The sequence below is a fragment of the Amphiura filiformis genome, chromosome 7 (genome assembly GCF_039555335.1).
Source record: "Amphiura filiformis chromosome 7, Afil_fr2py, whole genome shotgun sequence".
NCBI classification, from domain to species: domain Eukaryota; kingdom Metazoa; phylum Echinodermata; class Ophiuroidea; order Amphilepidida; family Amphiuridae; genus Amphiura; species Amphiura filiformis.
The window spans coordinates 65,759,267-65,786,955 of NC_092634.1; the positions used below are offsets into that span (position 1 = coordinate 65,759,267).

The 27,689-nt window shown below is 37.5% G+C and overlaps 1 protein-coding gene and 1 non-coding gene across 2 annotated transcripts in view; one reads left to right on the forward strand and one right to left on the reverse strand.

Moving 5' to 3' along the window:
- LOC140157489 (sodium- and chloride-dependent glycine transporter 2-like) overlaps positions 1 to 26,114 on the forward strand; it is a 30,684-nt gene extending 4,570 nt beyond the window's left edge. Inside the window, exons 2-13 of the mRNA XM_072180692.1 lie at positions 10,398 to 10,529; positions 10,726 to 11,044; positions 12,421 to 12,553; positions 12,992 to 13,126; positions 14,727 to 14,830; positions 16,272 to 16,396; positions 16,818 to 16,930; positions 18,193 to 18,333; positions 19,423 to 19,522; positions 19,942 to 20,042; positions 21,522 to 21,692; positions 24,004 to 26,114. Of these exons, the coding sequence (XP_072036793.1) occupies positions 10,398 to 10,529; positions 10,726 to 11,044; positions 12,421 to 12,553; positions 12,992 to 13,126; positions 14,727 to 14,830; positions 16,272 to 16,396; positions 16,818 to 16,930; positions 18,193 to 18,333; positions 19,423 to 19,522; positions 19,942 to 20,042; positions 21,522 to 21,692; positions 24,004 to 24,204 (1,775 nt within the window). The 3' untranslated portion in view covers positions 24,205 to 26,114. The remainder of the gene's footprint in view (positions 1 to 10,397; positions 10,530 to 10,725; positions 11,045 to 12,420; positions 12,554 to 12,991; positions 13,127 to 14,726; positions 14,831 to 16,271; positions 16,397 to 16,817; positions 16,931 to 18,192; positions 18,334 to 19,422; positions 19,523 to 19,941; positions 20,043 to 21,521; positions 21,693 to 24,003) is intronic.
- Trnat-agu (transfer RNA threonine (anticodon AGU)) lies at positions 17,184 to 17,256 on the reverse strand. The gene has a single exon. It is a non-coding gene; the product is annotated as a tRNA-Thr (tRNA).
- Positions 26,115 to 27,689: the final 1,575 nt, after the last annotated feature.

The following is a 27,689-nucleotide window of genomic DNA, read 5'->3' on the forward strand; positions in this document are numbered from 1 at the left end:
ATGAAAATTGTTGTTAATATTCCATCAATAATAAATATAAGATTTTCATCCTTTAAAATTCCTACAGATTGGTATTTGTTACTCTTTGTAATTTAACATTGTAATATAATATCTATATTTTTGTGAGACGTGCCATCATCAGAATTTTGGGTACCGATAACCATATACTCTACTAGCATTAAAAGAGAGCATTTTTAATTGACTTAACCCTCTGGACACTACTGGTCATATAACAGCATTTCTGATTGGTTGATATCTTGAAATGGCCATTTCAAAAGCCAATTATAACTAGGCTTTAAATATTCATGGTCAAACTTGCATTTGCAGATGATCTTATTAATACTCTCCTTGATTGGTTCAAAATTGGACACAATATTCATTTTGGCCAATCGGCAGGTAGTTCTCATGGGGTTAAACCAGTTGCTTACTTCTAATAGTTCCTTGTTAATCAACGATGTATCATTACCATTGTCATCTCTTGAGGATAATGTTGTGGTAAATATATCGGCAAATAGGGTGAAATCCAACAAACTCGACGCATGAATTATATCATTATTGTCCGGAATAAAGAGTAGAGGGTCTAGTATTGAGCCTCGTTGGACCCCGCATATTGTACTTTGAAAGCTCAGATTTGCTGGTATTATATTATTTACATACTCTTTTCTATCACTTAGATAATTCATGAACCAGTCATTATAATTAACTATTCCCCTGAATCCATAGTCCTCCATCTTTAGTAAAATATTGTGTTCAATTGTATCAAATGCCTTTGATAAGTCTGCATGGTCTATATCGCAATAATTGGGTTTCTGCGTTGTTTAATTGATCAAAAATACGCATGATTAGCATGATGCCATATGGATGGAATGACTGGCTCTAAAACCAAACTGTTTTTCACTTAAAATATAGTTTTTGTCAATAAATTCAATCAATCTGTTGGAAACTAATCTTTCCAGGATTGTGAATATAATACCGTGTAATTTGATATCAGTACACCAGCTGTGTACTTTTAACGAGCTACAGCTAGGTAAAAATGACAAGTCAATTAAATGGATTAACATTAACTGAAAACCTACACTTCTAAATACATCCAAATATTTTTTTTTCTGTGATTGTAATTTTATGATTTTGTAGGTCTCAGTGTGAATTTTTTGAAAGTTTTTGTGCGTTTAAGCATCTTAGGGGCTGTGCAATAATTATAAATGAGCCCGGGGGGAAATTGGGTTTGGGCAAGACATTTTTGGCGAGCCAAAAGGGTACGGGGCAAGCAATTTTTGGCTAGCCGAGAGGGGGGTTGGTGCAAGCGATTTTTGACACACATTCATGGGACGCCTTTTAAAAGTAGACTTCGGTTATATTATATAAATGCGCTTTTATAAATGCGCACGTGACCAGATGGCCAGCGCCATATTTGCATTACATCACTGTCAATCACTGACATGGCGACCATTGAGGGAGCGGCTACAGTTGTGACCTTGTTTCGTGGCTAGCACTGGCAAGGAACATTAAAAACACATTTTGAATTTGTTTTTTGTCCATTTTTATACTTAATTGAAGGTGAGCGAGCGAATGCGTAAGTTAGGGTTTATTGAGTTGAGGAGGTCGGGCGGGGACATCTAGCCTATTAGTTCGAGAGGGTCATTATTCCGAAATGGGCCAAAAATTAAAATTTTGTCAATTTACGTTAAAATTAGAGTTAAAATTAGGGTCAGGGTTGCGTTCAGTGGCGGCACTACGGGGGGGGGGGGGTACTTATCTTGACTCCCAAATAAATAAATCCATGACACATTCCTTCCGAAGAAAATGACAGCCCCCTAAAGTTCCCTATCATCACGTTCAAAAATTATCAAATATATAACATCATCGGCAGCTACTCAGTTCTGACCGTAATGCCAGTAAGAATCACATTTCGTCATCAATATGGCCAATTGCCACGCCCATTTAGCACGGATTCCGTCATTAATTTTTTTTCCGTAATGGAAAATCCAAATAAAGAGTTTATGTTTCGGGTCAAATTATTTTGCCCTTTGCAATCAATGCCACTATTTTGCAAAAGCAATTTTCCTTGTAACCTGTCATTATGGCCTATACTTTTGCGTGTGGAATTTGTGTACATCCGGGTACCTCACATCGTTGAACACGGTATGGCGACTTGTAGATGTCACATGCGCATTATATATATACCCGAAGTCAACTGTTTAAATAAAACGCTCTAAAAGGATCCCAAAAATTGGCATGTGCAAAGGGGGGCGGGGAAGATTTTTGGCGGGTCGAGAGGGGCACGCGATTTTTGGCAGGCCAAGAGGGGGGCGAGCGATTTTTGGCGGGCTGCTCGGAAATTTTACCCCTCCCCCGGCTCCTAATTATTACACAGCCCATTAGTAAATCAGGTGGGTATACTTCATCGAGCTTATGTGAATTTACGCGAGCGTGAGTTGGGACTTTATTGACGCGCGCAGTAACAAAAGCCGAATAATTTCCGCCTTATATAAGCCGAACAAACTTTAGGTGTAAAAAAATAACAACAGAAATCAGTCGCGTGCAGTTCATATATTTATGTTGCTACCCAGCAAACACAAAAACGTTTTTAAAACGTTTTAATTAAGTTATATTTTGGGTTTTGGTTTAGGTAAAAACGTTTTAATAACATTAAAATGTCGGGTTATATAAAGGTCATGAAATCGTTTTAAAACGTTTTCTATGAAAACACACTACAACAATATTTTTAAAATGTTTTCGAAATGTCATTGTAAACTATTTTTGCAAACATTTTTGGCCAAATATTTTGTCAACTCTTATATAACATTATGTTAAAATATTTGCACCCAGCAAACACAGAAATGTTCTTAAAATGTTTTTTACAAAACGTTTTAATAACATTTAAATGTCGGGTTATATAAAGGTCGTGAAAACATTTTTAAAACGTTATTGTAAATATTTTGGGCAAACATTTTTTGCAAAATATTTTTTCAACCCTAAAATAACATTATGTTTAGAATGATTTGTACCAAGATTTCAAAAATGTTTTTGGAATGTTATTAAAACGTTTTTATACCCTTTATATAACCCGACATTTAAATGTTTTCTGTAAAACATTTGTGTTTGCTGTGCAGTAAATTATCAACAAATGTTATTTAATGTTATGAAAACGTTCTATACCATTATTGTACCCTTTATATAACCCGACATATAAACGTTTTCTGACAACCTTTTATAACCTTTTGCGAATGATGTCGAAAACGTTTTGTGTTTGCTGGGTAACGAGCCGTTTGGTTAACATGTTTATTACTTGAAAAAATCTAAATCGTGCGACCAATCGTCAAGGTGTAAAATATTACAAGAACACCAAGAAGTTGATATGACAATGGTATTAAGCCAGCATTTGGAAAAATTGTAATTCATAATGCGTTTAACTAAAGTAACCATGCATATGCACCAAATTCACTTCAATTTATTATGGAGGGCAGAATTAACCATTTCTTGCCGACATTTTGGACATATTAGAGATCTCTTTTTTTTTTACAATAGTTTTTGTGATTTGGTGGAGGTATTATCATAATATGATGTCATGGATGTGAACTGACTAGTTACTTAATTCACAACCTGAGTGTAAAGTCGTGTTCCCTCGATCTTCTTGCAATTGTCTATCCCAGAATGTTTTCTTTGTCATTTTACATGTAGAACTACACTGTCTTTAGACTGGTTATATTTTAGAAAAATCACGGTCCGACCAGCAACTTTACGTAAAACTGTATGATCATGTAGGGTTTTTTGGGGGTGGTCTTTTTTAGGATCACGTGGTTCAAATACAGCTTGACAGTCATAATGTTTGAATTCAGCATACCAAATTAACCAAAAACAATTTCCGCTTGATGTTAAAACTCGAGGGTTCAGAACCAGAAAGCCGTATAAACTCACTATGACCAGCTCTCACAAAATGAGCATAAAGTTGGCTCCTTGCTTTGGTCTTCAAAAATCAAAATTTCCACCACTCTCTTTTGTTTTCTTTTGAATTTTGTCATGATAATTGGAATGATCGCCCTAAACTACAACGTTCACGCATTGAACAATAGATGTCAAAGAAATACTTATCACTCGCACCTGTAAGATTAGAATCTTTGAGAAGAGCGGTATTGTATTCAGTCTATGATTGCAGACATAAGCTGTATTCAAACATGTAGTTATTACCGGTAATATTTTGTCCGATGCAATTAAAAATTGTCTGCTAATCCATCGGCGCGTCCACATTAGTCGGCAATAGCGCTAGATCCGACGTCTTTATGCCCGTCAAGCTTATTACCGGTCATAACTAACCGGAAATGGTCCTTGACCCCCTTTTTCAGCATCGCTGTCACCCAAAGACCCCATATTCTTTACGAACACATGCTTTGTCACCCGAAGAGCCCCTATTTTTCCATTTGATTTGTCACCCAAAGACCCTTATTTTTCAATTTGAACATCAACTTTCATTTATCACTGATTTTGTTACTTATTTTGAAAAAAAGAAAGAAAAAGCAATGCAAAGCCATTTAGAACTATAGAAATTCGATGTTCGAGGTTTCTGTGGCGCTGTTTCGGCTCTCACCCAAAGAAAAAAAAAAAAAAAAGGTCATGTTCTCACCCAATGACCCCATATTTTTAAATTTTGCTCTCTCCGAATGCCAAAAATGATGCTCTCACCGATAGACCCCATATTTTTAACATTTTGCTCTCACCGAATGCCTCAATACTGCAAAAAGGCTAGCCCTACACCGGGGCCCTACACCTATATATATCCATTTCATATTGAAGTGCCCCCGGGCCTTGCAACAATATACATTCAAAACGATAGTTACACTGGTTGAAATTTATAATGAGAATTCTTTCAAAGCGATGAGAATTGGGACAAAAGTATGAGAATTGAAAATTTTCTCATTTCTATGAAACTTTCTCATCCAAATGAATGAGAAATACTAATTAACGTGTCAACCACCTGTCACATTGTTTAAAAGGAGAAAATTCAACATGCGTTGACTAGTGTCACTTGCTTGCTATTGTTATACAAGGCCCATTCAGTCATTAAATTAGGTACATGGAACTAATCGAATTCGGTGTTGGAATGGGCAAAATTTGAGTTACACCTTTTCACTTTAAAATTAATTTGCTCGGTCAAATGAAAAGCAATTAATGTTCATCTTTTCAGTAAATGTCAGACGCCAATATGTAATGCATGATACCATATAATGATGTCAGCAGACCCTGGGCGTCTTTGTCGGAGGCAAAATAAAAAATTCATGGTCAAAAACCAAAAATAATTCCCGGTTGCATCATTTTGACCCGGTATTATCGGTGGGATGTGATATAGGCCTATACCGACTGTAAGCATGGTAAGAACGTGTATTGTTAAGTCTTCAAGCTTCAAAAAAAAAAAGCTCTATTGGGAAAAGTGACGCGCCAAAATTGGATGTTTTAATTTATTTTGATTCATGATCGGGGTGAAATTTCGTGAGAAACGGGCTCCTTGCACATTTTTCCTGGAAAGAAAAAAGAGCAAGTACACCAACTAAGACTCAACTAGAAACAAGTAAAATATATATAGACTAGACCATGTAGACTGTACGCAGAGTGGCCAACAACATAGGCATAGAAGTAGGTATAAAGTTCATGGCCAAAAATTACCAATTCCACGGCCCACAGAGGTGTTAAACAGGGATCAATGGGAATACAAAGGTACACTAGAACAAGTGATGAAAATTCCCGGTTTTCCCTTTCACTTTTTGTCAGCGGGGCACTGTAATTAATAATAATAATACACACTGCATTTAGAACGCTATACACAAAAGTACCATAGCGTCCGGGAATAGCATGTACAAATATCATAAAAACAAACATAATACATAATTAACCTAACAAGCTGCACTAATTAAAGTTCAATTAACCCAATATCAATATTGTGGGTCGCCAACAACACAGTACAAGTACGAGGAAGTAATACTTGGTTAATTCGTCCTTGGGATGCACATGGTAATGGTATTGGAGATTAATGGGTCACGCCCAGAGGTTGATTCAATGTAATCCCAGCATGCAGTATGGTTTTATGTGCAATGTAATAAAGAAGCCATTTCAACACCATTTCACATTCGAATTTATGTACAAAATAAGAACCAGTAGTTTTGATGGAATATTCATCGAGACTTTTATGTTTTGAATTGATAATTGGGTACGGCTAATGTTTGTGGATACATTGCCACCAAGAAAGTTAAATTTTATTTTAGATATTTTAAATGCTTGGGAAAAGAAGATGAAATCAGCAAAGTTTTCTTGCACATGCATGCATGCAGACACATAGCTTATCTTGTTGTATAACAACCTTGACCATGCACAGCAGGAGCCCAGTGGCTGCAATGTATTCTGGGGTTACATTTAAACAACCTCTGGGTCACGCCATTGAAATCTATACTGTTATTACTTCCTGTGTGGAAGATTAAAGTCTCGTATTCCATAGGGGGTGTATGTATTTCAGCTGGAATAGCCCATTGGGAATCTGTTGTCTTAAGGTTAGCAACTAGTTTAAACTGTTGCGATTTGGTAGTTCACGGCAAATCGAGCTTTGGCAAAAATTGCATTGATAATATCATAGCGAGTATGTAGAAGTATGTAGAAGAATTCAAATATCACATACTTTTGTTGCTCCTGTGGTTCTTGAGTTATGTTGTATGGGCTGAAACAACAACACTTTTGTAAAACGTACATAACTCATTCACAACAATAAATCAAGCAAATTTTCAAAGTATGATTTGTTGAATGAACTTTTGCAAAACATCTAAGTGTTATTTTTCAATAATGTAATGTAATCAAAGAGTACGCCGATTTGTGATCAACCAACCATAGCAGAACACTGTCAAGTAAAATCCTCCAAAAGTTGCTGTATTTAAAAAAACTAGTATCTAAAATATCTTGAAACATCTATCACATGAAGAATTATTCGCTATTAAATCAGTAAAATGATTACAAAGTTATACGTCAGTATGTAAAAACGTGAAAACTTGTCTTGCGCATAAAAGTCGGACCAAGGAAGGACTTCGAAGCATCCGTCGGTTCTTTACACTTATTATTCTACGCTTTTTTCATGATAAAACCGACTCGTCACGAGTGCCCACGACATACATGGCATATTGTATTTGAGTATTTACTCCTGATCTTACTAGTACTCACTCTCATGATATAGCTAATCACACAAGCTGTAACTTCTTTTTACAAAGCGCCAATGATTGTATTCAATTTTTTCCCAATTTACACTGTATTATCTGTAAATTTGGAGCCGCCTCTAAACGCCTCTGAACATATTTTGATCATTTTTCAATAACCTACTCATTAAAAAGGATCATATTTTCATTTTTTATTACTTAATCATCCCTTTTATATTGTAAAGCTTTGAAATAATGTCTCTAAATAATTGTCGAATCAACTCGAACCATTAAAAATTTATTAAAAGTGATATTTTACTAAAATAATGATCCATTGAATATCTGCTCTACGTAAAAGTTTTTGGTTTATACCCAGTTATCAACATCCGTCAAGAAATCATGTAGGTTTCAATGAACAATATTGAATTACGTACGTTCAAATTGAAAAATAATGTTTTTACATAGTGACGGATGTGACAGATACGCCATACAATTTAGTTGTTTTTCCGAGTAAACGGCGTTTTACATAGTGACGGATGTTTAGATACGCAACTATGTAAAACGTCGGGTAATGTAATATATCAACATCCGTCATTTGCATAATTAATTAACTAATTGATTATGCAAACTTGAGCTTCAAATCTTGGTAATATTATACTACTCACTATTTAAAATACATTGGCCAATTTTCGAATTACATTGGCCATTTTTCGAATTATTATATCAATATTATTGATTTAGATAATGAAAATCGATTACTTTTGGCTGCTACGACCAACAATACCTCGTCTACTCTTAATTCCACGGGCTTGATTCTGTTGGAAACAAATTAATGTTCCACGAACTCGTAAGACGGGTCATATACTGGTTAACTGGTAGCGACTGGTAACAGGTGCAATAATGGTACCTACACATCACGCAAACTATTATCTTAATGTTATTAACTATTTCAAACTGTTGCGATTTGGTAGTTCACAGCATCTTGCGAATGGTAGTGAGATTTGGCAAAAACTGCATTGCTCATTTCATAGCGAGCGTGTAGAAGAATTCAAATATCACAGATATACTTTTGTAGGTCTTGTGGTTCTTGAGTTATGTTGTAAAGAGGGCTGAAACAACAACACTTTTGTAAAACGTACATAACGCAATAACAACAATAAATTAAGCAAGTTTGCAAAGAATAGAATTTGTAGAATGAACTTTTGCAAAACATCAAGGTGTTATTTGTCAATAATATATTGATCTAGATAATGAAAATCGGTTTTTTTGGTTGCTTCGACCAACAACACTTCGTCTACCAGGAGACCAAATCAGTTCGGGGCACTCATAATTCACGGACGTCTCTGATATCAAATACCCTTGAAGTGTCATGTCACATAATAGCATCATATTTTAGAGACGTCTCATAAATCACATACTCCCTAGTTTCAAAATTTTGTAATTTTGGTCAACGTGCCAGCGCAGTGGGAATATTTTATCAGGGTTGTAGCTAGCCCAAGTTGAGTGTCTGCTAATTTTATTATAGAATTCATGAATTAGAGCGCAGACCCGGGTACTCTTGGGATTTTTTACTTCAAAACATTTGGTTTTGGCCATTGCAATCTAAGTGTGTTCTGGGACCATTTGTCAGAATTTGCACAGATAGATATAATTTTTGCACAGATAGATATTTGCTAAACATAGGAAAGCTTATTCTAATACACTCAGCTTTGTTCCGATGTGCTGCATAGAGAGCCCAGCTGTCAACAAAGCTCGACGTATGTGATATCACAGACCCCCGTATGTGAAATCACTGATCCGTGAGACGTCCGTGAATTACGAGTGCCCCCGAAATAAAATTGCAACAAACGAAATAACAAAAACTGTCTTTAAAAAAGGCAACGCCACGTACGATTTTGTATTGTTTTGTGTATGACTATGAAATAAATTATCCAGACTGGAAATAGGCTTAATGGTATTTTGGGGTAATACCTCCAAAGAAAATACCTTACTCAAGTTTTATGTGGACACCTGAATTCACTTTGTGTGCTAAATACATTTTAGCTCAATGAAATCACATCCACAAAGTTCCATGGCAATTCAGCAATCTATATTCAGTTTGTTTCTTTGTTTGTTTGTTTGTTTGTTTGTTTGTTTGTTTGTTTGTTAGTTTAACCAGTCTGACCTCAGATGATCTCAGAATGATCTTGAAAAATTGTTTGCTGCTCAAAGGGTGATTACATCCACGTAGTTTCATGACAATACAACTATTGACCTCAGATGTCCCTAACATGACCTTGAACATTTTGCAGACTCAAAAGTAATCATACCCACCGAGTTTCATGACAATCCGACATTCTATACTTTTTGCTTTTCTGTGAATCTCTATGCCCCTCCCCCTGGTTACGCTACTGCGGCAGACCATGAAGGTATTATAGTGGGCAGACAGGGCTTGACTTTAAAGTCTGATGACATCTCACCTAGGTTTCATTATCATTGAGGTATAGGACTTTTTATTTTTTCGGAGAAGAGCAGGTAGGGTAACTACTTGATTATATTTCTACATGTTCATACTACATAATCTAAATTTTAGAAAATTCGCACGAGGCCGTTTTTTTTAAATCACATTTTAGTTCCTAAAATGGGGGTTATAGCGCCCTCAACGGGCACTCTCTCCATAGGGCTACATGTAAAGACCAGTTATAGACAAATGGCCCTAAAATAAAACCGCCTCGTTCATTTTCCCTCAAATTTTGCATATGATGTAGATTTAACATCTGGAATGTAATGCAAGTGGTGTCGTTGCTGCTCTTCTAAATTCATTTTTAAAATGTCCGCCCCAGACCAAGGTGATCTCCTTACGAAATAAAATGTAATCATTTAATTTATTATGTTTAATCTTTGAAGTTTACGTGACCTTTTAGCATCTAATACTATTACCTTAAAACCTCGTCTACAAGCACATAGAGTGTTTTGATGAAAGCTTAATTAATACAAAACAGCCGTAAATATGGCAATAAAATAGATTGGTCTGCCAATAGTACTTATTTGTATATTCTTGAATCTTGTATCGGTAATATTATTTGCTCAAAATACATAATGTTAGGCTATCATTTTGTCGATGAATGGTAAATGGATTAATTTAGCTTTCATCAAAATCTTTCTATATGCTTGTAAACGAGGTTTTACGGTATGTCACTTTGTTTCCCAACTTTAATAACGTTCATCATCTTTTAACAATTTCCCCTACAGGTGCATTCCTGATTCCATATTTGGTCATAATGGCTATTGGTGTTATCCCTGTGATGATACTGGAAACATCTTTGGGTCAATTTACAAGCTTAGGGACTCTCAGTTGCTGGCAAATGGCACCTCTGTTTAAAGGTTGGTAGAGTGACAATTGTTTTTTACCAGAGGAAGAAATTAACTTTTTTTTGATTTTGTTAAAATTCGTCGGCTGTTAGATGGTGCATAATGTATCTGTACTTTTTTCATCATATTAAAAACAGCTCGAAGTTTGTATATTTACAATGCGGGCAAAATCACCCTTACAAATTGCTCTTTATATGTTTTGTTTTAGGTGTGGGGATCGCAATGCTTATGGTTACCACATATTGCGCTCTATACTACCCTATAATCATCGCTTACATCATCCGCTACATGATTGCTTCTTTTTCTAACCCCTTGCCTTGGGTGGGTTGCAATCATTCGTGGAACACGCCGAATTGTTACGAACTTGGCTCACCAGATGGCAATAAGACAACATACTCTACCAATGATTCAACAGCAGAAACAGTGACACGTGGGACTATTGTAAATGAAACTGTGTCTGGCTTGGACAACAAAACAGTTGTTAATACCACGCAGGTCAGAGTCAGAGCCAGTGAAGAATACTGGGAGTAAGTCATAACAAAATAAAACCGATGCCATTGGGAGTGGTGTGCCACTAGTGCCAATTGACCTTTTCGGTTAATCCCATAACCCTTTGCGAGTACACCTGAGAACTCGTCATTTGACGTCACGCCGACTAGCAATGCGCAGTAGCGATGTTCGATAAACGATGTGCGCATCGGCGCGGAACGGCGTGACGCAGAATGACGAGTTCTTAGGTGTACTCGCAAAGGCTTATGGGATTTACCGAAAAGGTCAATTCGCAGTGGACAGAGCCATACAAATCGAAGCAGAAAGACCTGTGAATTGATGAAAATAAACCAAAATCACAGGTTATATATACTCGTCATCCTAACCTTTCATCTGTTTTAACCAATCAATAACACCAACACTATGGACCACAATCACCTCATCCCAATGGCATAGTTCAATAACCTCAATTAATCAATCATAGTGCAATATTGGACCTCATTTTGCAGAGTATGAGTTTTTGTACTCAAATTGTCAAAGGTCATTCAATGAATGTACAAATGTATTGGGGTTAAAGAACTGTACCCTGATAGATGAGCATGTTGTGGATTCTAGTGCAAGCCCTACTGTGCTATTGACTTGTTCAAACAAAAACAGGTGAAAGATCAAGATGACAAATAAATATTACCTGTCATTTTGGTTTTTTCACAGGTCGTTGTGCTTCGATTTTTGAGGCACTGTCTATGTAATGTATAGCCTATACATAGCGCCGCTTAGCCGAATGTATGCACGTCACAGCCATGCGGTAATTTATTCTGCAATATGCCAACCCGACATGTGATCCACACGGTCTCAGCACACCTTGCAGATTTCTGCCAGCTACTGCTGCCCGAGATCCGTAAGCTTTTGTACCCCCGCTTGTACCTTATGCATGTCCATAATATAGTCATCATCATGATGTTTTTACCAGAATATCTTTACACCATCCTTCGTACGAGTAAACCTACATGGTTTTATCTCCCCCTGCACTATCTTGCAAAAATACACCTCGCAACAAAAGCGCGCTAATTCCCCTCCCAGCATTCCTATTCCTATGTTATAACAAGCGGCTCCAGTTTTGCCATTCCTTGCCATTTTCTTACATTATACAGAAGCCCAAATTCCTGTGTACGTAGATCTAAGATTCCTGTCCGAAGTCTCTATTTAACTTGGGGAGTGAAGTGAAAGGAAGAAAATTGAGGAATTTTGAGCCCTCATTTAGAGTTCGGAGCAGTTCAGATTTTAGCTATAGAATACTGTATTTCCAGTGTTTCTCGTAACTTTTTTAAGTGTAACTTTTGCTATGGAATTGTATTTTCAAAATGTCCCGGCAAAATGTTTTATTTACATGTACAATTTGAACTTTTGTTTAAAGACATGGTGTACTCGGAATAACCAATGGACTTCACGATATGGGAGGAATGAATTGGCAATTGATGTTGTGCTTCTTGTTCACATGGCTCCTGGTCTTCGTCTGTATCGCAAAAGGAATTAAGTCATCGGGAAAGGTAATTGCAAATTTACGAAATTATCATAAAAATAGCCTATATAAGTATAATTGCGGTGACTTATAGTGTACTATGCCAACCCGACTTAATCAACACGGCCTCAGCACACTTTACTTTTGATTGCATTAAGGTGGTACTACATTCCTTGATACTTTGTGACTATATTTTGCATTTTTCTCAAAATATAATTGGATTCCTTGCCCCTATAATATACATAACTTTTGTTACCAGTGTGTAAATATTTTTTGAGAAAAATGCAAAAAAATAGTCCCAAATTGATTAAGGGATATAGTACCGCCTTAATGACGTAATTACGTAGCGTTTGAGGTTTGATTTGCACGAAATATTTGGTTGCAATAATGTCTTGGTAACGAATTACTAAGAACATTTGCCTCTTTAATAGAATACTAATGTTTTAATTGATTCTTTTCTTTATAGGTCGTGTATTTCACAGCTACATTTCCGTATGTTGTTTTGTTTATACTACTCATACGAGGCGTAACACTCCCAGGAGCCATGGATGGTATTCTTCTTTACATCAGACCACAATGGAAATACCTACTCACATCGAAAGTAAGATTTTTTTCTTTAACCCTATCCGCCGGATGAAAAAAAAAATTAAAACCTGTTTGTTAGGCCTGCTTTAGTGGGCGGAAGTGTTTGGGAGAAGAAGATGAAGAACACAGTTATTGTGGTCCATTCTGTCCGGTTTTGAACCACCAATCCCACTGGTGTGGTGCACCATGTCTGTAATCAGATGTAATATCGAATTGATTAATTCGAATTAAACAATTCATTGATGTTAGCACTGGGTAGTAGCCATTACTGCCAGTAGACAGAAAGTCTAGAAAGTTGACCTCAACGCTGTAGGTGGTCTTCCTGTGAGAGTTTGTGAGAGCATAACAAGACTATCCGTCGATGGATTTTTATTTCCGTCGGTAAATATTTTCTAAATTACGTTTTTCATAACATATTAAAAAGGCAGTGTGTGTACAGTCCATCACCTGTCACTTGGTAGTCTTGTAACATGTCTAATGGCGCTGTCCATGGCCACTCGATGAATTGTTTAATTCGAATTTATCAATTCTGACGCAATCACAAGCTCTTGGGATGCAGCGGCTGCCAGGGGATTCGTGATGTAGTACCGTAGAATTCCGTCTAGAAGCATTATGCCTCTAAACGAGGGTTTTTTTAACGAAAGATATGAAAGGCCAATACCCTTCTCAAAAACATTGCAATAGATTGGTCTTACAAATATACATGTTTGTACAGCCGCCTTTATCAGTAATATAGTTGTTCAAACTCCAAATAACGTTTTTGTTGAGAGTGTCTGCCTCTTGTCTCTTGTGTCAAAAAAAAACACCTCGTTTAGAGGCATATATATGCTTGTAGACGGAATGTTACGGTATATTTTCTTGTGCTTTGATTTAAAATATTCGCAGTACTTTACACGCCTCAATAAATCACGTTGGGTGTCGACTGCAGACGACAAGTTTCAAATTTTTCAAAAATTTCAGAATTGTAAATTTGCATGACCATATTTGGAGTCAGCATGAAAAAATGCTTTAAAGTGAGTACAGAAAAGCCTAGTATTGGTTTTGGTTCTTGAGACTTTTTATGTTGAGGCATACGCCGAGCATTGTATTTCATATCTGTCATGCATTTCTTTCGTATTATTGACAAAGTCCGAATTTCGACAATACCATAAGCTAAAAGACACTCTCTTATCAAATTTGTAGACTTTCTTTAACTCTCTCCACGCGGGTGTCGACTGCAGACGACAAGATTCAAATTTTATTCGGACCATATTTGATATCAGCATGAAAAATGCATGAAAATGAGTACACACAAGCCTAGTATTGGTTCAGTGGTTATTAAGATAGCTCTTGATATTTTGAGAAAATTTCTAAAAATTTGGTATTTTTATGTTGAAGCTTATGACTTATCACTGCTGCCTGATTGGATCAACAAGTACGATTTGCTACACTTACGACACCTTTATGTGGTCACCACAATACATATGGGCCGATCAAGAGTTCATTTGAACATTGCCTCGCTTTGTTCAGAGCAAACCAACAAAATTCGTTATAGGCTTACGTTGCTAATAGAAAACCCGTGAATTTAGTGTCATACCCCTGCATATAATAATCTTGTTTATGTTTTTCTTCAACAGGTATGGAAGGCGGCAGCTAATCAGGTATTTTACTCCTATGGAGCAGGATGGGGACCAATATTGACTCTAGCTAGCTACAATAAATTCAAAAATAACTGTTACAGGTATATAGTAAACGTACTTCATTTTATTTCTATATAGCTTGTTCATATCATCTCAGTATACGTACCAAATGAACCATTTTAAATAGGTCTAAATAGATGGCGGTTGTTGCAACCCCTCTCCTGATTTTCGGTAAAAAGAATTAAATGCAGGCCTAGATAAAGGTTTCCTCTTTTCCTGCATACTAACATAAATAACAGCAGATTTTAAATGACGTCACAATGACCGTCATGAATGAAAGTGAGACATGGCAAAATGGGAAATCAATGATATTTTTCGCAACAAGTTGAACAAATAAACTATTTCCACGTTTTGTATTGTTTTGTTAACAACTTGAACACTACACGGCTAGGTTCGGGGGATACATCACTAAATTATTGCTGGGAGGAGCAAAAAAAATTCATTGGGTCACCATGGTCACACCAAACTCCTCACTCCTACAGTTTGCATCCTATCCTACCACCGGGGTCATAACCCCAGAACATTTGGTTCGCTTAGATGAGTCGTCTGTTGATTAGCACAAAGGATAGACCTACAATAATCCGAAGCCATGTGGCCTCATTTGAAATGTGGAAAGAAACAGACTCTTCAAATTCAGATGGTATGGGTAGGGGTAATCACCCACACACGTTACAAGCCACCTAAGGAACGAATCCATAAAATTCAGCGCAGCTCCGAGCAGTAACGGTTCAGGGGGGGGGGGTCCGTACATGTACGGACCTCTTCACCTGAAAGGCTTCGCAAAACCAGCAAACCTTCACATTCAGATGGTGTGGGCAGGGGTAACCACCCACACACGTCGTTTGGAACTAAGATCAATCTCAGAATCTAAAGTTACATGCCGCTAAAGAAACGAATCTATGCTGACCAAACGTCAACTTGAAATTCGGCACAGCTCTGAGTAGTAACGGGGGAAATTGTACTTGTACGGCCCTGATCTGCACCTGAAAGACCTGTAAAACCTGCACACCAGTTTGGTACGCACATTATTTCAGCCAGGTGAACTACATCAACTTGTATATAGCTGGATGTGACTAATGCAACATTAACATATTCTCCATTCAAGAACGTCGTTGGCTCACTGACAAAGAAATAGACCAGCGTAGGACGAGGAAAAGAATTGGCTATGCCTTGACAACAAGTGTGCGAGTTGGCGGTGTGGGACCCCTTTGACAAAAGAAATGACCAAGTATCTACAACATGCGGAGAAATCTCCGATAGAATCTATCGCTAAACGGGATTCAAACCAGCGATCACATGAACCCGAGCCCCAGTGCGCTACCATCTGAAATACCAAACGATGGACGGAATGCAGCCTAATTACCAATGTCGTTCTCTAGCACTGGTCAAAGCATCCTACGCTTGCTATCTTATGGCCGGAGATCACGCTAACAGACACGGGATCAACATGCGCTAATTAAACTTTTGTTTTATTTGTACCAGAGATGCAATCATCTTCAGTTGCTGCTGTGGTGCAAGTAGTATATTGGCTGGTTTTGTTATATTTCCTATCATTGGTTTCATGGCTCAAGATTCACAGACACCCATTGAAGACGTGGTTGCTGCAGGTGAGTATACAAAAAGGACATTGACAGGCTCACGACCGGAAAATTGGATTGATTATGACGTACCGAACTCATCAGATTTTGGTATTTTCAAAGTTCAGCAGAATGCCGGTACGCCGACGTGCGACTGCTGTCTGCTGACTACCCCTATATTGATCAATGTTGACTGCACTATATTTAAAATCACTGGTCACTGAATGGCGTTTCAACTTGATTACCGCGTTGCTACCAAATTATGAGGCATTGGAGAATATAGCAAAGTCTCGTGTTTTTCATGAAATGAATATACTCAATGTTACGCAATTGCGCACAACTAAAAAGGTTCTTTTCTTTAGACGAAAATGTTCCAAGACTTTCCCCCAAGATTGTAGGTCGATGGAAACTTCGACCCTTTACATTAACATTTGGTTTACTTCTCTTTTAGGTCCGGGGCTTGTATTTGTGGCTTATCCTGAAGCCTTGTCTAGGCTGCCGGTGTCTCAGCTGTGGTCATTTCTTTTCTTCTTTATGTTATTAACGGTTGGACTCGATTCTCAGGTAAGCGAAACAACTTTGCATTTTTTAAATATTGTTTAAACTGTATCAAAATATGCACGTACTCTACAGTCGGCCATTTTAAGCTTCAAAGTATCTTCAGTAGTTTAATAAACCTAACGTACTTTACAAGACGACGAACAAGGTTTTATACTCTGAAAATTATATACTTAGTTCTCTGGGTTGATAGGATGAACAAATTGTAATCTTTACCCAAGGCAGCCAGCGCACATAAACGTTGAAAAAAATAAACCAGTGCATCTGGCCGGATTCGAACCGGCGACCTTCGTATTACTAGCACGACACTCTGCCAATTGAGCCACAGAGGCACACTGGAGAAGAGCGGAAGATTTTTTGTAAATGCAGTTCTGATGCCTTCCGCTACGAATGCGATGAACACCATTCGAACATAATACCTATGGATTAAAAATCTCCCGCTCTTCTCCAGTGTGCCTATAGTGGCTCAATTGGCAGAGCGTCGTGCTAGTAATATGAAGGTCACCTTTTTTGCTCTAATTTCGTCTCATTTGCTTTTGGCATTGCAGAGATAAGCCATTTACCACAATGACCGAAGTTCATTGTGTGCCCCTTTCTTTCACCATCTTGCATAATATGTACATTATTTATTCTACCGATCTGTTCGGAGTGAATGGAAGCATTCACTTTCACTTGTAAACCATGTTTGATGAAGTTTAATCTGGTTTATCTCTTGATAAGATTTGTGCAATATTTGTCCCATTTTGATCTGGACATCGTATTTCATGTGGGCGGGGAATGGTATAATTGAAGACAGATATAAAAAGACTAGTTTTCGTCTGACGTCATCTGTCAATCAAACTCCAGCACGGTTTGTTTACAAGTGTCGTGATGATGAGTTGCTGAACCCGGTGGTAAAACCGGACGCCTTATTGTTAATTTTGCACCTTCAAACATATAAACCATCTCATAAGTTAGGTCAATATAGTAGGAAACTTTCTTTCCCAAAGGCACCATGTCAACAATGCCTAAAATAGTTGCTTTTTGCCTTGTAAAAGTACATCATTTTTCGCCACTTTCCGCTATTCCTTTTCTCCGATCGGCACCAGATAAATCGACCTTCCTTTTTACGCGCTATCAACCAATCAAGGATCGTACTGAATACGGGATTTGATTGACAGTGACCTGACGTTAGATGCATTTTAGTCTTTCTTTTTTTTTTTATCTCTGTCTAATGTTATAGTGTGACTTTGTTTTGCTATGTAAAATCTTTAAATTTTCATTTACAGTTTGTTCAAATGGAAGCCGTCCTCACTGGCTTCATTGACGAGTTTTCAATGTATCGTCCTCGCATCAGAGATCACAAAACAAAAATTACATTGGCAGCTTGTTTGTTCTTTGCATCTATTGGTCTTCTCTTTGCAACTCAGGTAAGATATTTGCTAAAAAATGTGCCAAACGCATTCGAAATATTACGTTGGAGGCTATACATTACTTAAATGACTTCTTGTTGTGAACAGAGAATCAACAGATCGTTGACCATCCTTTGGTTGCACACTTGGCATTGATCTCCAGTGCGGCACCTGGAAAAGTCAATTGACCTGAAAAAGTCAATTTCAGGCGGGACTCAACAAATGTTGTGCACATTTGCAGCAAAAAGTGTAAATTTTAGGTTTTTACTGTACGGGTGAAAATATTTAGGAGGGGGAAATAAGTGTGACATCCCTCCCCTTGTCCCCCCCCCCTCCCGAAGTGCAGCCACTGTTGATTTTGCCTCTTTTTATGACTTTTTGCTCTTTGTTCTGACAATGTCAAGAAACTTCTTCTGTTCATTTGTCAGCTGTGTAAACATAACTTGCTAGACTTGAGTCCAGTCCTCGTTTACGGAGTTTAGGGTTAGGATTAGGGTTTGGGGTTGTGGTAGGGTAGTCTTGTAATACGACTAGTAGAGTTGCACCGTATTCGGTAATCGCTTCACATTTTGAACTTCGGAAAGTGTAAAAGTATTATTCTTAAACACTTGAGAACGTTACTGCAATCTTATTGGTTCTTACCCGTGTGATATGACACGATATCACAGTGGTTAGTGCGTGTGCATCGACGCTATACGCGTACTCGCTATTTGAACCAATCGAAGGCTCATAGCAACAACGGGACTGATCGATTTTAAGCCCTAGGTAATTCCTTGCAAAATGTAGGATTTAATTCGATTAAAATTTGTAATACTTATAATAGTTTTATTTGGATTGAAGTGTTAAAGAATGAGAATAAAGGTATTGTTTTTAGCCGCTGATGTCGTCCGTGTTATATCATGTATATGAGACGATAGATGCACTCCAGCGGCTAAAAACATTACATTTATTCTCTAATTATGATAATTATTGAAATTCTCCAGCGACAAAAGTTAATATTTTTAAATATTATTTTATTATTCTATTTTCTACATGATGTTACGTTGAATCGCCAAATAGTCAAAAAATTTCAATATAACTATTATTGTCTATTCATTTCGTTTACAGGGTGGTTTATATCTCATGACACTGTTCGATTGGTATTCAGCAGGTTTCAGTCCTATGTTATTGTCCTTCATGGAGATAATGGTCATCTCCTACGTTTATGGTGAGATATTTGATAACATTATGCTTTGATGATGATGATGTTCATTATGATTGATGACGATGATGATGATGATGATGATGATGATGATGATGATGATGATGATGATGTTGATGATGATAATAATGAGGACAGTGGTGATGATGATGTTGTTGATGACGATGAAGATAAAAAATGATCTTTTTCTAATTGTTGACTCTTTTGACCAAAAAGGTATAAAAAAACTCTATTATTGATCTTTGGCGATTTTGGGTGGCCGTTGCCCCCCCTAGTTACGGTGATGATGATGATGAAGATGAAGATGATGATGAAGATGATGATGATGATGATGATGATGATGATGATGATGATGATGATGATGATGATGATAAATCCCCAAATCAGAAAAATTAACACAATAGGTTTTTTGTTTCTCTTGACAGGTGCCAATCGATTTTACCGTGATATACGTTCGATGATTGGATACACACCCTGGCCGTATGCAAAGTATAGCTGGATGTTTGTAGCACCTGTTATTGTTGTGGTGAGTGGTGAATTTCAGTCAAACAGTGGCAGCACCAGGGGGCAAATGTCAAAGTCAGACCTCCCCCCGTAAAAGCAAGCAAGTTTGCGCAAAATTGGATGATTTTGCAACTACCACCCATCCCCACCCCTGAAATTGACTTTGCACCCCCCCCACAAAAAAACGCCGCCACTGGTCAAATATCAAATATTAAAAAGGAAAATAGTACAATAACTCTCCTGTGACAGAGCCAGGTCACTTCTTTAGCCATCGGTATTCCTCACGTAGACGGTGCACAAAGATTATCCGTTTTACCTGTGGTTTTACAATATATTAAAGACAGTCAAGGACATTGAACATACGACGGAATGTCTAATTATTAATATGACCCATTTTTTGTTTATGGGGAACTCGATATGTACGCACGTACAGCCTGTCTCAAAAAAAATTGTGCAAGTGAAAAGCGCCCTCTCTGGCAATTACAACATACTGTTGTGACATAATGCTTATATCAGCGTCAAGGGCGTAGTCTTAGCTCTGAAATGCTGTTTGTTCTGTTCAATTTGCTTGTTTTAATCTCGAGATAAGTTTAGTTAAAGACGAAAGGGTAAAATCACAATTGTGCCACTTTTACTAGGGAAGAGGGCTTTACATGTAACAGTGATAGCATCAAGTTTATCAAGAGTTCCTTCGTGAAATCAAAAGAATGCATCAATAACACAACACAAATTTTTTTTGACTGTTTTATCATGATGCAGGAATGATGATTCTCTTTTTCCACTTAAAAGAGATTAAAAGATAAATAAATATTTCACATTCTGCTGTAAAAATTAAATACATGTGCATGTCAATGATTTTATCATAAATTTTATCATGGTAAATGCTGTTCTCTTAGTCACTTAATATTGCGCACTTATACATGTTATAGGTTAATGAACGCGTATTACTTGTTGGGAGAGATATTAGACAAAATAATGCATGCGTGCTGATGTTGATGCGTCTAATGCGTGCGCCCCGAAAGAAGGAGTGCAATAGACGCATCAACATCAGCTATCATTGATTTACATGTATAGCTCTCTTCCCTAGTAAAAGTGGCACAATTGTGATTTTACCCTTTCTTTGTTAATTAAACATATCTCCAAATTGGAACAAGCAAATTGAACAGAACAAACAGCATTTGAGAGCTAAGACTGTGCCCGTGCAATTGATGTAAGCATTATGTCACAACGGTATTCTCTAATTGCCATAGAGGGCGCTTTTCACTTGCACAATTTTTTTTGAGACAGGCTGTATAATAGACGCGGTATAAAGCGCACCATCAGTGCATATTTTTGAGGCCTAAAATTCTAAATTGAATGAGTGACACAAACAATTTACATGCCCAGTCTGGTGCTTTTGCACTTTAAATCTGTCCCCTTTATTTTCTGTTACCCTACCTGACTACATTATTATGCGATTGTCTTATGTTGACATATTACTTATTATTTCCTCCCTATTCAGTTAGTCATCATATTCAGCTTTGTAGATGTCACTGCAGCCACTGTTGGCAATTACGTGTTCCCACCATGGGCACAAGCTGTCGGATGGACACTGACGATGTCATCTATAGTTCCCGTGATAGGATACGCTATCCTTCATCTATGGCGCATAGAAGGATCGAGCTTCAAGCAGGTAGGTTGTCGTAGAATGATTATGATCGATAAATGAAAAATACTTCCTGTAAAAATGTCCCCTTCAACATGAGTTTTCAGAAGTAGTGATCTTGTTTGGTGCTCAATTAATTGAGCAGAGGGCAGTAGCGTAACGTGAGTCATCCTGGGTGCGGGCACCGACCATGATTGAGCGTCACCAGGCCTAATGGGGGGTGCACAAGCCATTTTCGGCAATTTCCTAGGCGATTTTCTAAATTTTCAAATCGATTGAGGGACACGTGCCCCTACGGCATTGCAGGGGGCATAATTCCGTTGTTAAAGTGTGCTGAGGCTTGGCCGTCTTGGCGTTGTAGCTGTGCGCAGCGCACTTTGAATCATTGCGCAGACTTGCGAGGTCTGCATGTTCTCTGTTGACACGAAGTAATCTTCAGTGAACGGCTCTTTTCAGAGTAACCACCTATATATTTAGCTCTAAAGGGGCGGTCTTCAGTGAAGGGCTCTTTTCAGAGCTTTCCTTTCACAACCTTTTACATTAGGTGAGGTCTGCTTATTCACTGTTCACTATAGTCAGTCTTCAGCGAACGGCTCTTTTCAGATCCATCAGTAGGCAATGGTAGCCTACATGTCTCATACTTAGGTACTTTGTCCTGAAGAAGTCCGAGCTACTCCTGACAAAGACTTGACAGTTCTAAACTTGTCCGACGGCGAACCCCGCTAAAAACTTTTGTTGTAAACTCCCACCGTAAAAACCTATCCCGCAATCTAAACCCTAAACCTAATTCTACCGTTCAAATCATTTTCTTACTTCACAATTAAACTCGTAGCTCGAACCAAATGTAATCTGAATGACACTGATTTATTGGCTGTAGTAGGTCTAGTTTCATTATAATTATGGGTGTGGCCAAAAACAATTGTTTATCAACTCTCGGAGAATTTTACTAAGGTACATGCTACAACCCTTATGAAATTCATAATGTGTTTTTTATAGAAATAATTTTCAATAATATATAATGTGTTTTCAAATTTTGACTTGAATTTGTTTTTAAACTACAGCATGTAGTTTTCGCTGTTGGATTTTATATTTTGTTGTCTGTCCCTGAAGAAGAACAGTTTATCTGCTCGAAACGTCGGTTTTTTGTTGTTGTCTGTTTGGTCTGCTTTGGTCTGTTCGGTTTGCACAGTGATTTTCATCACTTGTAAACTTTTGAACTGTTTTCCTGACACTTCTGTGGGCTAATTGGCAATTTTTGGCCATCGAACTTTGCCTGTTGTTTGGTTCTCTATGTCTGCTTATGTGCATAGTGATTTTCATCACTTGTTCCCAGTGCACTTTTGTATTCCTATTGATCCCTGTTGTTTTTGCAGGTTTAACCCTTCTGTGGGCCTTGGAATTGGTAATTCTGGAGCTATCGAACTTTATCTACTTCTATGCCTACATTTGTTGTTTTTAGTCTCCCTCTGCATACTGTCTAGTCTGTATTTTGTGTCCCCACATCAAGTTGGTATACGTTGCTCTCTTTCTTTTTCAGTTGTTCGTATATTCAAGGTATCCTCTTGTATCATTTATTGATCCTTGATATGCATGTTTTGTGTCCTCGTCCGTTGGATTCACCATTACCCACTTTTTTTTATAATGCATTCCTTTTAAAATTCTCCGAGAGTTCCTGCAAGTTGATCCAAGAAAAAACGTGTTTTTCACCACATATATTGTGTTTGTCAATTGGCATTATCATGAGTGTTTTTGAGATTAGTATGTGCAGACGTATGTGAATGCGATATTTGAAAAATAGTTATACTCGTCGTCAAAACATCCCTTTCTTTCATAAACTCAATATTGTGTCATAACCTTGGTTATCTGTAGTTTGTAGCCATGTATATAGAAAAGAGCACATTGGCGTTCACTAAATATGATATGTGACCGTACAGCACGAATGAGCCGTAAATGTCCTCAATTGTATTATGAGTTACAGTGTAAAATGGGCATGAAGGTCGTATTCATAGGTACCTCAATTGGGTGCTACGTGTACCTCATTTAATGAGATACACGTAGCACCAAATTGAAATACCTATGAATATGACCTTCATGCCCATTTTACACTGTAACTCAGAATACAATTGAGGACATTTACGGCTCATTCGTGCTGTACGGTCACATATTGGTTATTAACCTCTGAGGATATTGCCACATGCACAATTTCTTCCGTCAATCTCCAGTGTTCAGGAAGGGCATTTTTGGACGATGAGTATAATTGGACAGTCTGAAACTTATGACGAATTAAGTAATAATTTTTATTGTTATAATATTGAATTCGGCAAATTACTTTTTGCAGCGGCTGAGAATATCGGTGACACCAACTCCTGAGTGGGGCCCAGCCCTCAATGAAGATAGAATTGCAGCTGGTTACCAAATAATCAAACAACCGGGATTGCATCAGGACAATGAAGCTTGCCATGACAATGTGTCTTCAAATAAAATATATATTCCATTAACTTCTACAGACGGAGATGTAGAAAAGGATCAACTCAAATGAATACATGTTTGAAAGGACACGGAGAGAGTCAACTCAGGAATGGAAATATGTATTAGTATTTTTCAATTTGAAAAATTAAGTTGTTAAATTGTGCCTATTTTTAAAGTGTTGCAGATAATGTGGCAATAAAGGTTGCCAACCCCACTGCTCTTATTTTCTTAGCAAAGCATATTATCGACAATCAAATTGGACAATATCTCGGAGAAGGTATTTCGACAGATGTCATTTGTCGTCGTCAACCACTCCTGATGTTTTTATACATCCCGGCACGAGACATATAGAGGGCGCTATGGATGGAATAATAAAACGCCAGAGAACCAAGATTAAGAAGGCCTATTTCATGATTGTAAACTTTGGTTAATTTGATGAATAAAGTAATCACATAATGACACATTAAGACACATAATGAGTGTCGCTGTTACCTGGTAAAGAAAGTGGTATCAACGTGTATTTTGAATTACCATCTGGTCCGAATTGCTTTCTTAGGCCTCGTATCCATAGGCTGTTCCCTTGTGGCGTGTGCCCTTGTTCCGTGTTCACTTGTTCCCATGTAATCTGCCACACAGACAACCTATGGATACGGCCACTAAGCAAAACAAAGGTTCGTTGTCTGTGTGGCAGGTCACATGAGAACAAGTGAACACGGAACAAGGGCACACGCCACAAGAGAACAGCATATGGATACAGGGCCTTATACGACGCTTATATTTGAGGCAACAATATTTCGAATAGAGGAATTAAATACCACGTGGAAACTCAGGACTCAGCTTTGCTTAAAGCCATAATGTGTGATTTGGTTCACAGCGACGCCCTCAATTTTACTCGGATTTCAATTTTTTGCATAATTATAATGCCCAGTGGTGTACTAAAATACCACGTAAAAGACTAAGCCTGTAGTGCTTTAATAATAGTAAAATTGAACTTTTTATATTAAAACCGGGTTGACCCGGTTTTACTTAGAGTTCATCGATCGACTGCTTGCTAACATCTCCCGTGGATGTCAGCTTATGTGTACACACGTCGAGCGCGATGCTCCGTGCAGTATTACATGTTACGATCGGCGAGCGTAGTATACACATTGTAGGCGCTGGAATGAAATCGCAATTTTCTTCGTTATACCTCATTTGTTTGGCTCGAAATTAAAAGAGGATAATGTGATCAGTGAAAACAAACATTTAAATAGGAATCTATTCTTTATGCAAATCCCACATTATTGCTTTAACTAAATGATACCAGGACCTAGAAATTAAATGATAACCCATTTCCCACGGTTGTTTGATGTAAAATGTAGTCATTTGTAAGAAAATTTGAACAATGATGGCGCTATTTATCTTAAATCTTGTTTGAATCTTTACAAGAGGTAGACAATTGTATAATGGAATTAAAACATCAGAAAAAAGACTAACAAATGGCAACGAAAATTTTTTTAAACTTTTTATCTTAAAATGTAACTCATTTTAATTGGCTAATTTAAATTTAAACATGTGTAAATAACGCCCCAAATTTGAACACAAATGTACAGTTTATAGAATAAAAATTACCACAAAAAAGCAGAAAAATATGTAAAATTTGATATAGAAACGAAAATCTATGTTTAAAATAGCTTAAATATATATGTGTATATTAGTGTGATATCTGCTGATATTGTCCAAGTCTAGAATTGAACATTTTATAATGTTTTGTGTAAAAATAAATATTCACCAAGTCCGTATAAATGAGCCTGAATAATTTGAAGTGTTTCTTAAAGCTTCACATGCTTTCAGCTTAACTTTACTTATACTCTTGCTTTCATTGAAACTGGAATAAAACATCAAACAAGCCTATAAGATAAGCACGGTTGCGATGCAAGCCCTTCTCTTTTAACCCTGGAACTACGAATGGGGAGTTGTACCATCCCATAAGATTTTTATCCGTCATAAAAAAAACGGCATTTGTTTACGCCCAAACGACCTAAACTAATCGTAGATCCATCCTTTGCGCTCATTTTACCGCTCATTTTTACGGCTCATTTCTTACCCGGGGGTAGGACCCGCCATCAAAAATGACCGGGGGTTGGCGAGGCCCACAATTATTGGTGTCTACAGTAACATCAATTATTTTCATTTCGCTCGATCTTGTAAAATAATTATTCCAAGAGCTACTGACAGGACATATTGGCCCTGCCTGATCAAAATACCCAGTACCAGTTCTGAGCATATCCTCTTTTTGTAAAACTTGCTTGAAGCGTGAATAATATGTGTGAGAAAGATATTGGTAAGGGGTAAAATGCTGTCGCTTGTACACTATGATAATAGTTTCTTGGTGTAATAGTCATGATCATGATGATAGTGCATTTAGGCCAGGAGATGTAGCAGATACATTTACCCTCTGTTTAGTATGTAACAAGTCATCTCATTGGTCCTGCTGTTTGACGATACAGTGGCTGAGTTCTCAGCTCATTGACTCTTATTTGTATTAACCCTAACGCCCCAGTTGCTTTTTGGCGAGGGGGAAGGAAAGAAGGAGGAAAGAAAGAAGAAGAAGAGAAAACTTTTTTCTCGGATGCGGTTTTGAACCCCCGACCCTTCGGGTGCCACGCCCGTACACGGTCCTATATCTTGCCACGGGGGCGTAGCTTGCCCGGTCAAGCTTTCCGTCGCCATATCTGTTCGCGTGATGACGCAATATCATCACGTTGGATACCTGCTTGTGCTACGCTTTCTGAATTGAGGGTTTTTGATGTTTGGTACGGTTTGGGTTAATTGTTATTGGATTTGGGATGTGATCCAAAGTAATGACTGTAATACAATACCGTACAATCAATACCCAAAGACAACAAACATTTTTACCATGTAAACTTTGTTACTTTGCCTTCCAGAGATTCCGCTAAATTTATAAACTATCTATGATTTAGATTCTGTGTTTGCTCAGAACTCTTTGGCTGAATGACCTGCGTACCTGTCTTAAAGGCTTAATGTACGATTTCCTTCAAATTTTAAATTTGTCATGCATTATATACTCAAAATGCTGAAATAATACTAGTAATAATGATCGGGAATGGTTTCTGTCCATTTTGAGCTGAAATAACGAGGTAACGTGAAAGAAACACTGCTTGTTATTTTGGCCGTTTAACACGCAGTTCTATGGGCGGACATAAAGTCATAATTTCTTGAATCATGACTTTATGTCGAACTTTGCTCTGTTTACCTACAAACACAACAAATTTGGCTGATTCCATTTAGGTGCAAGTTGTGACATGTGTAAACATTACAAATATGCCAAAAATCAGGTTTGAAAAAAATTAACCAAATTCATATTATAAGATCGTACATTATGACTTTAAATCAACACTTGGATTCTTATCAGTACAGATATTATATTGGTATAATATTGACACAAATGTTACTTTTCATTAAAAAATACATAAATTGAAAATTTCAAATACTAGAACTTACGTTTCGTTAACACGACGACGTTACGACCGAAAGCATTGGACATCATCAGGT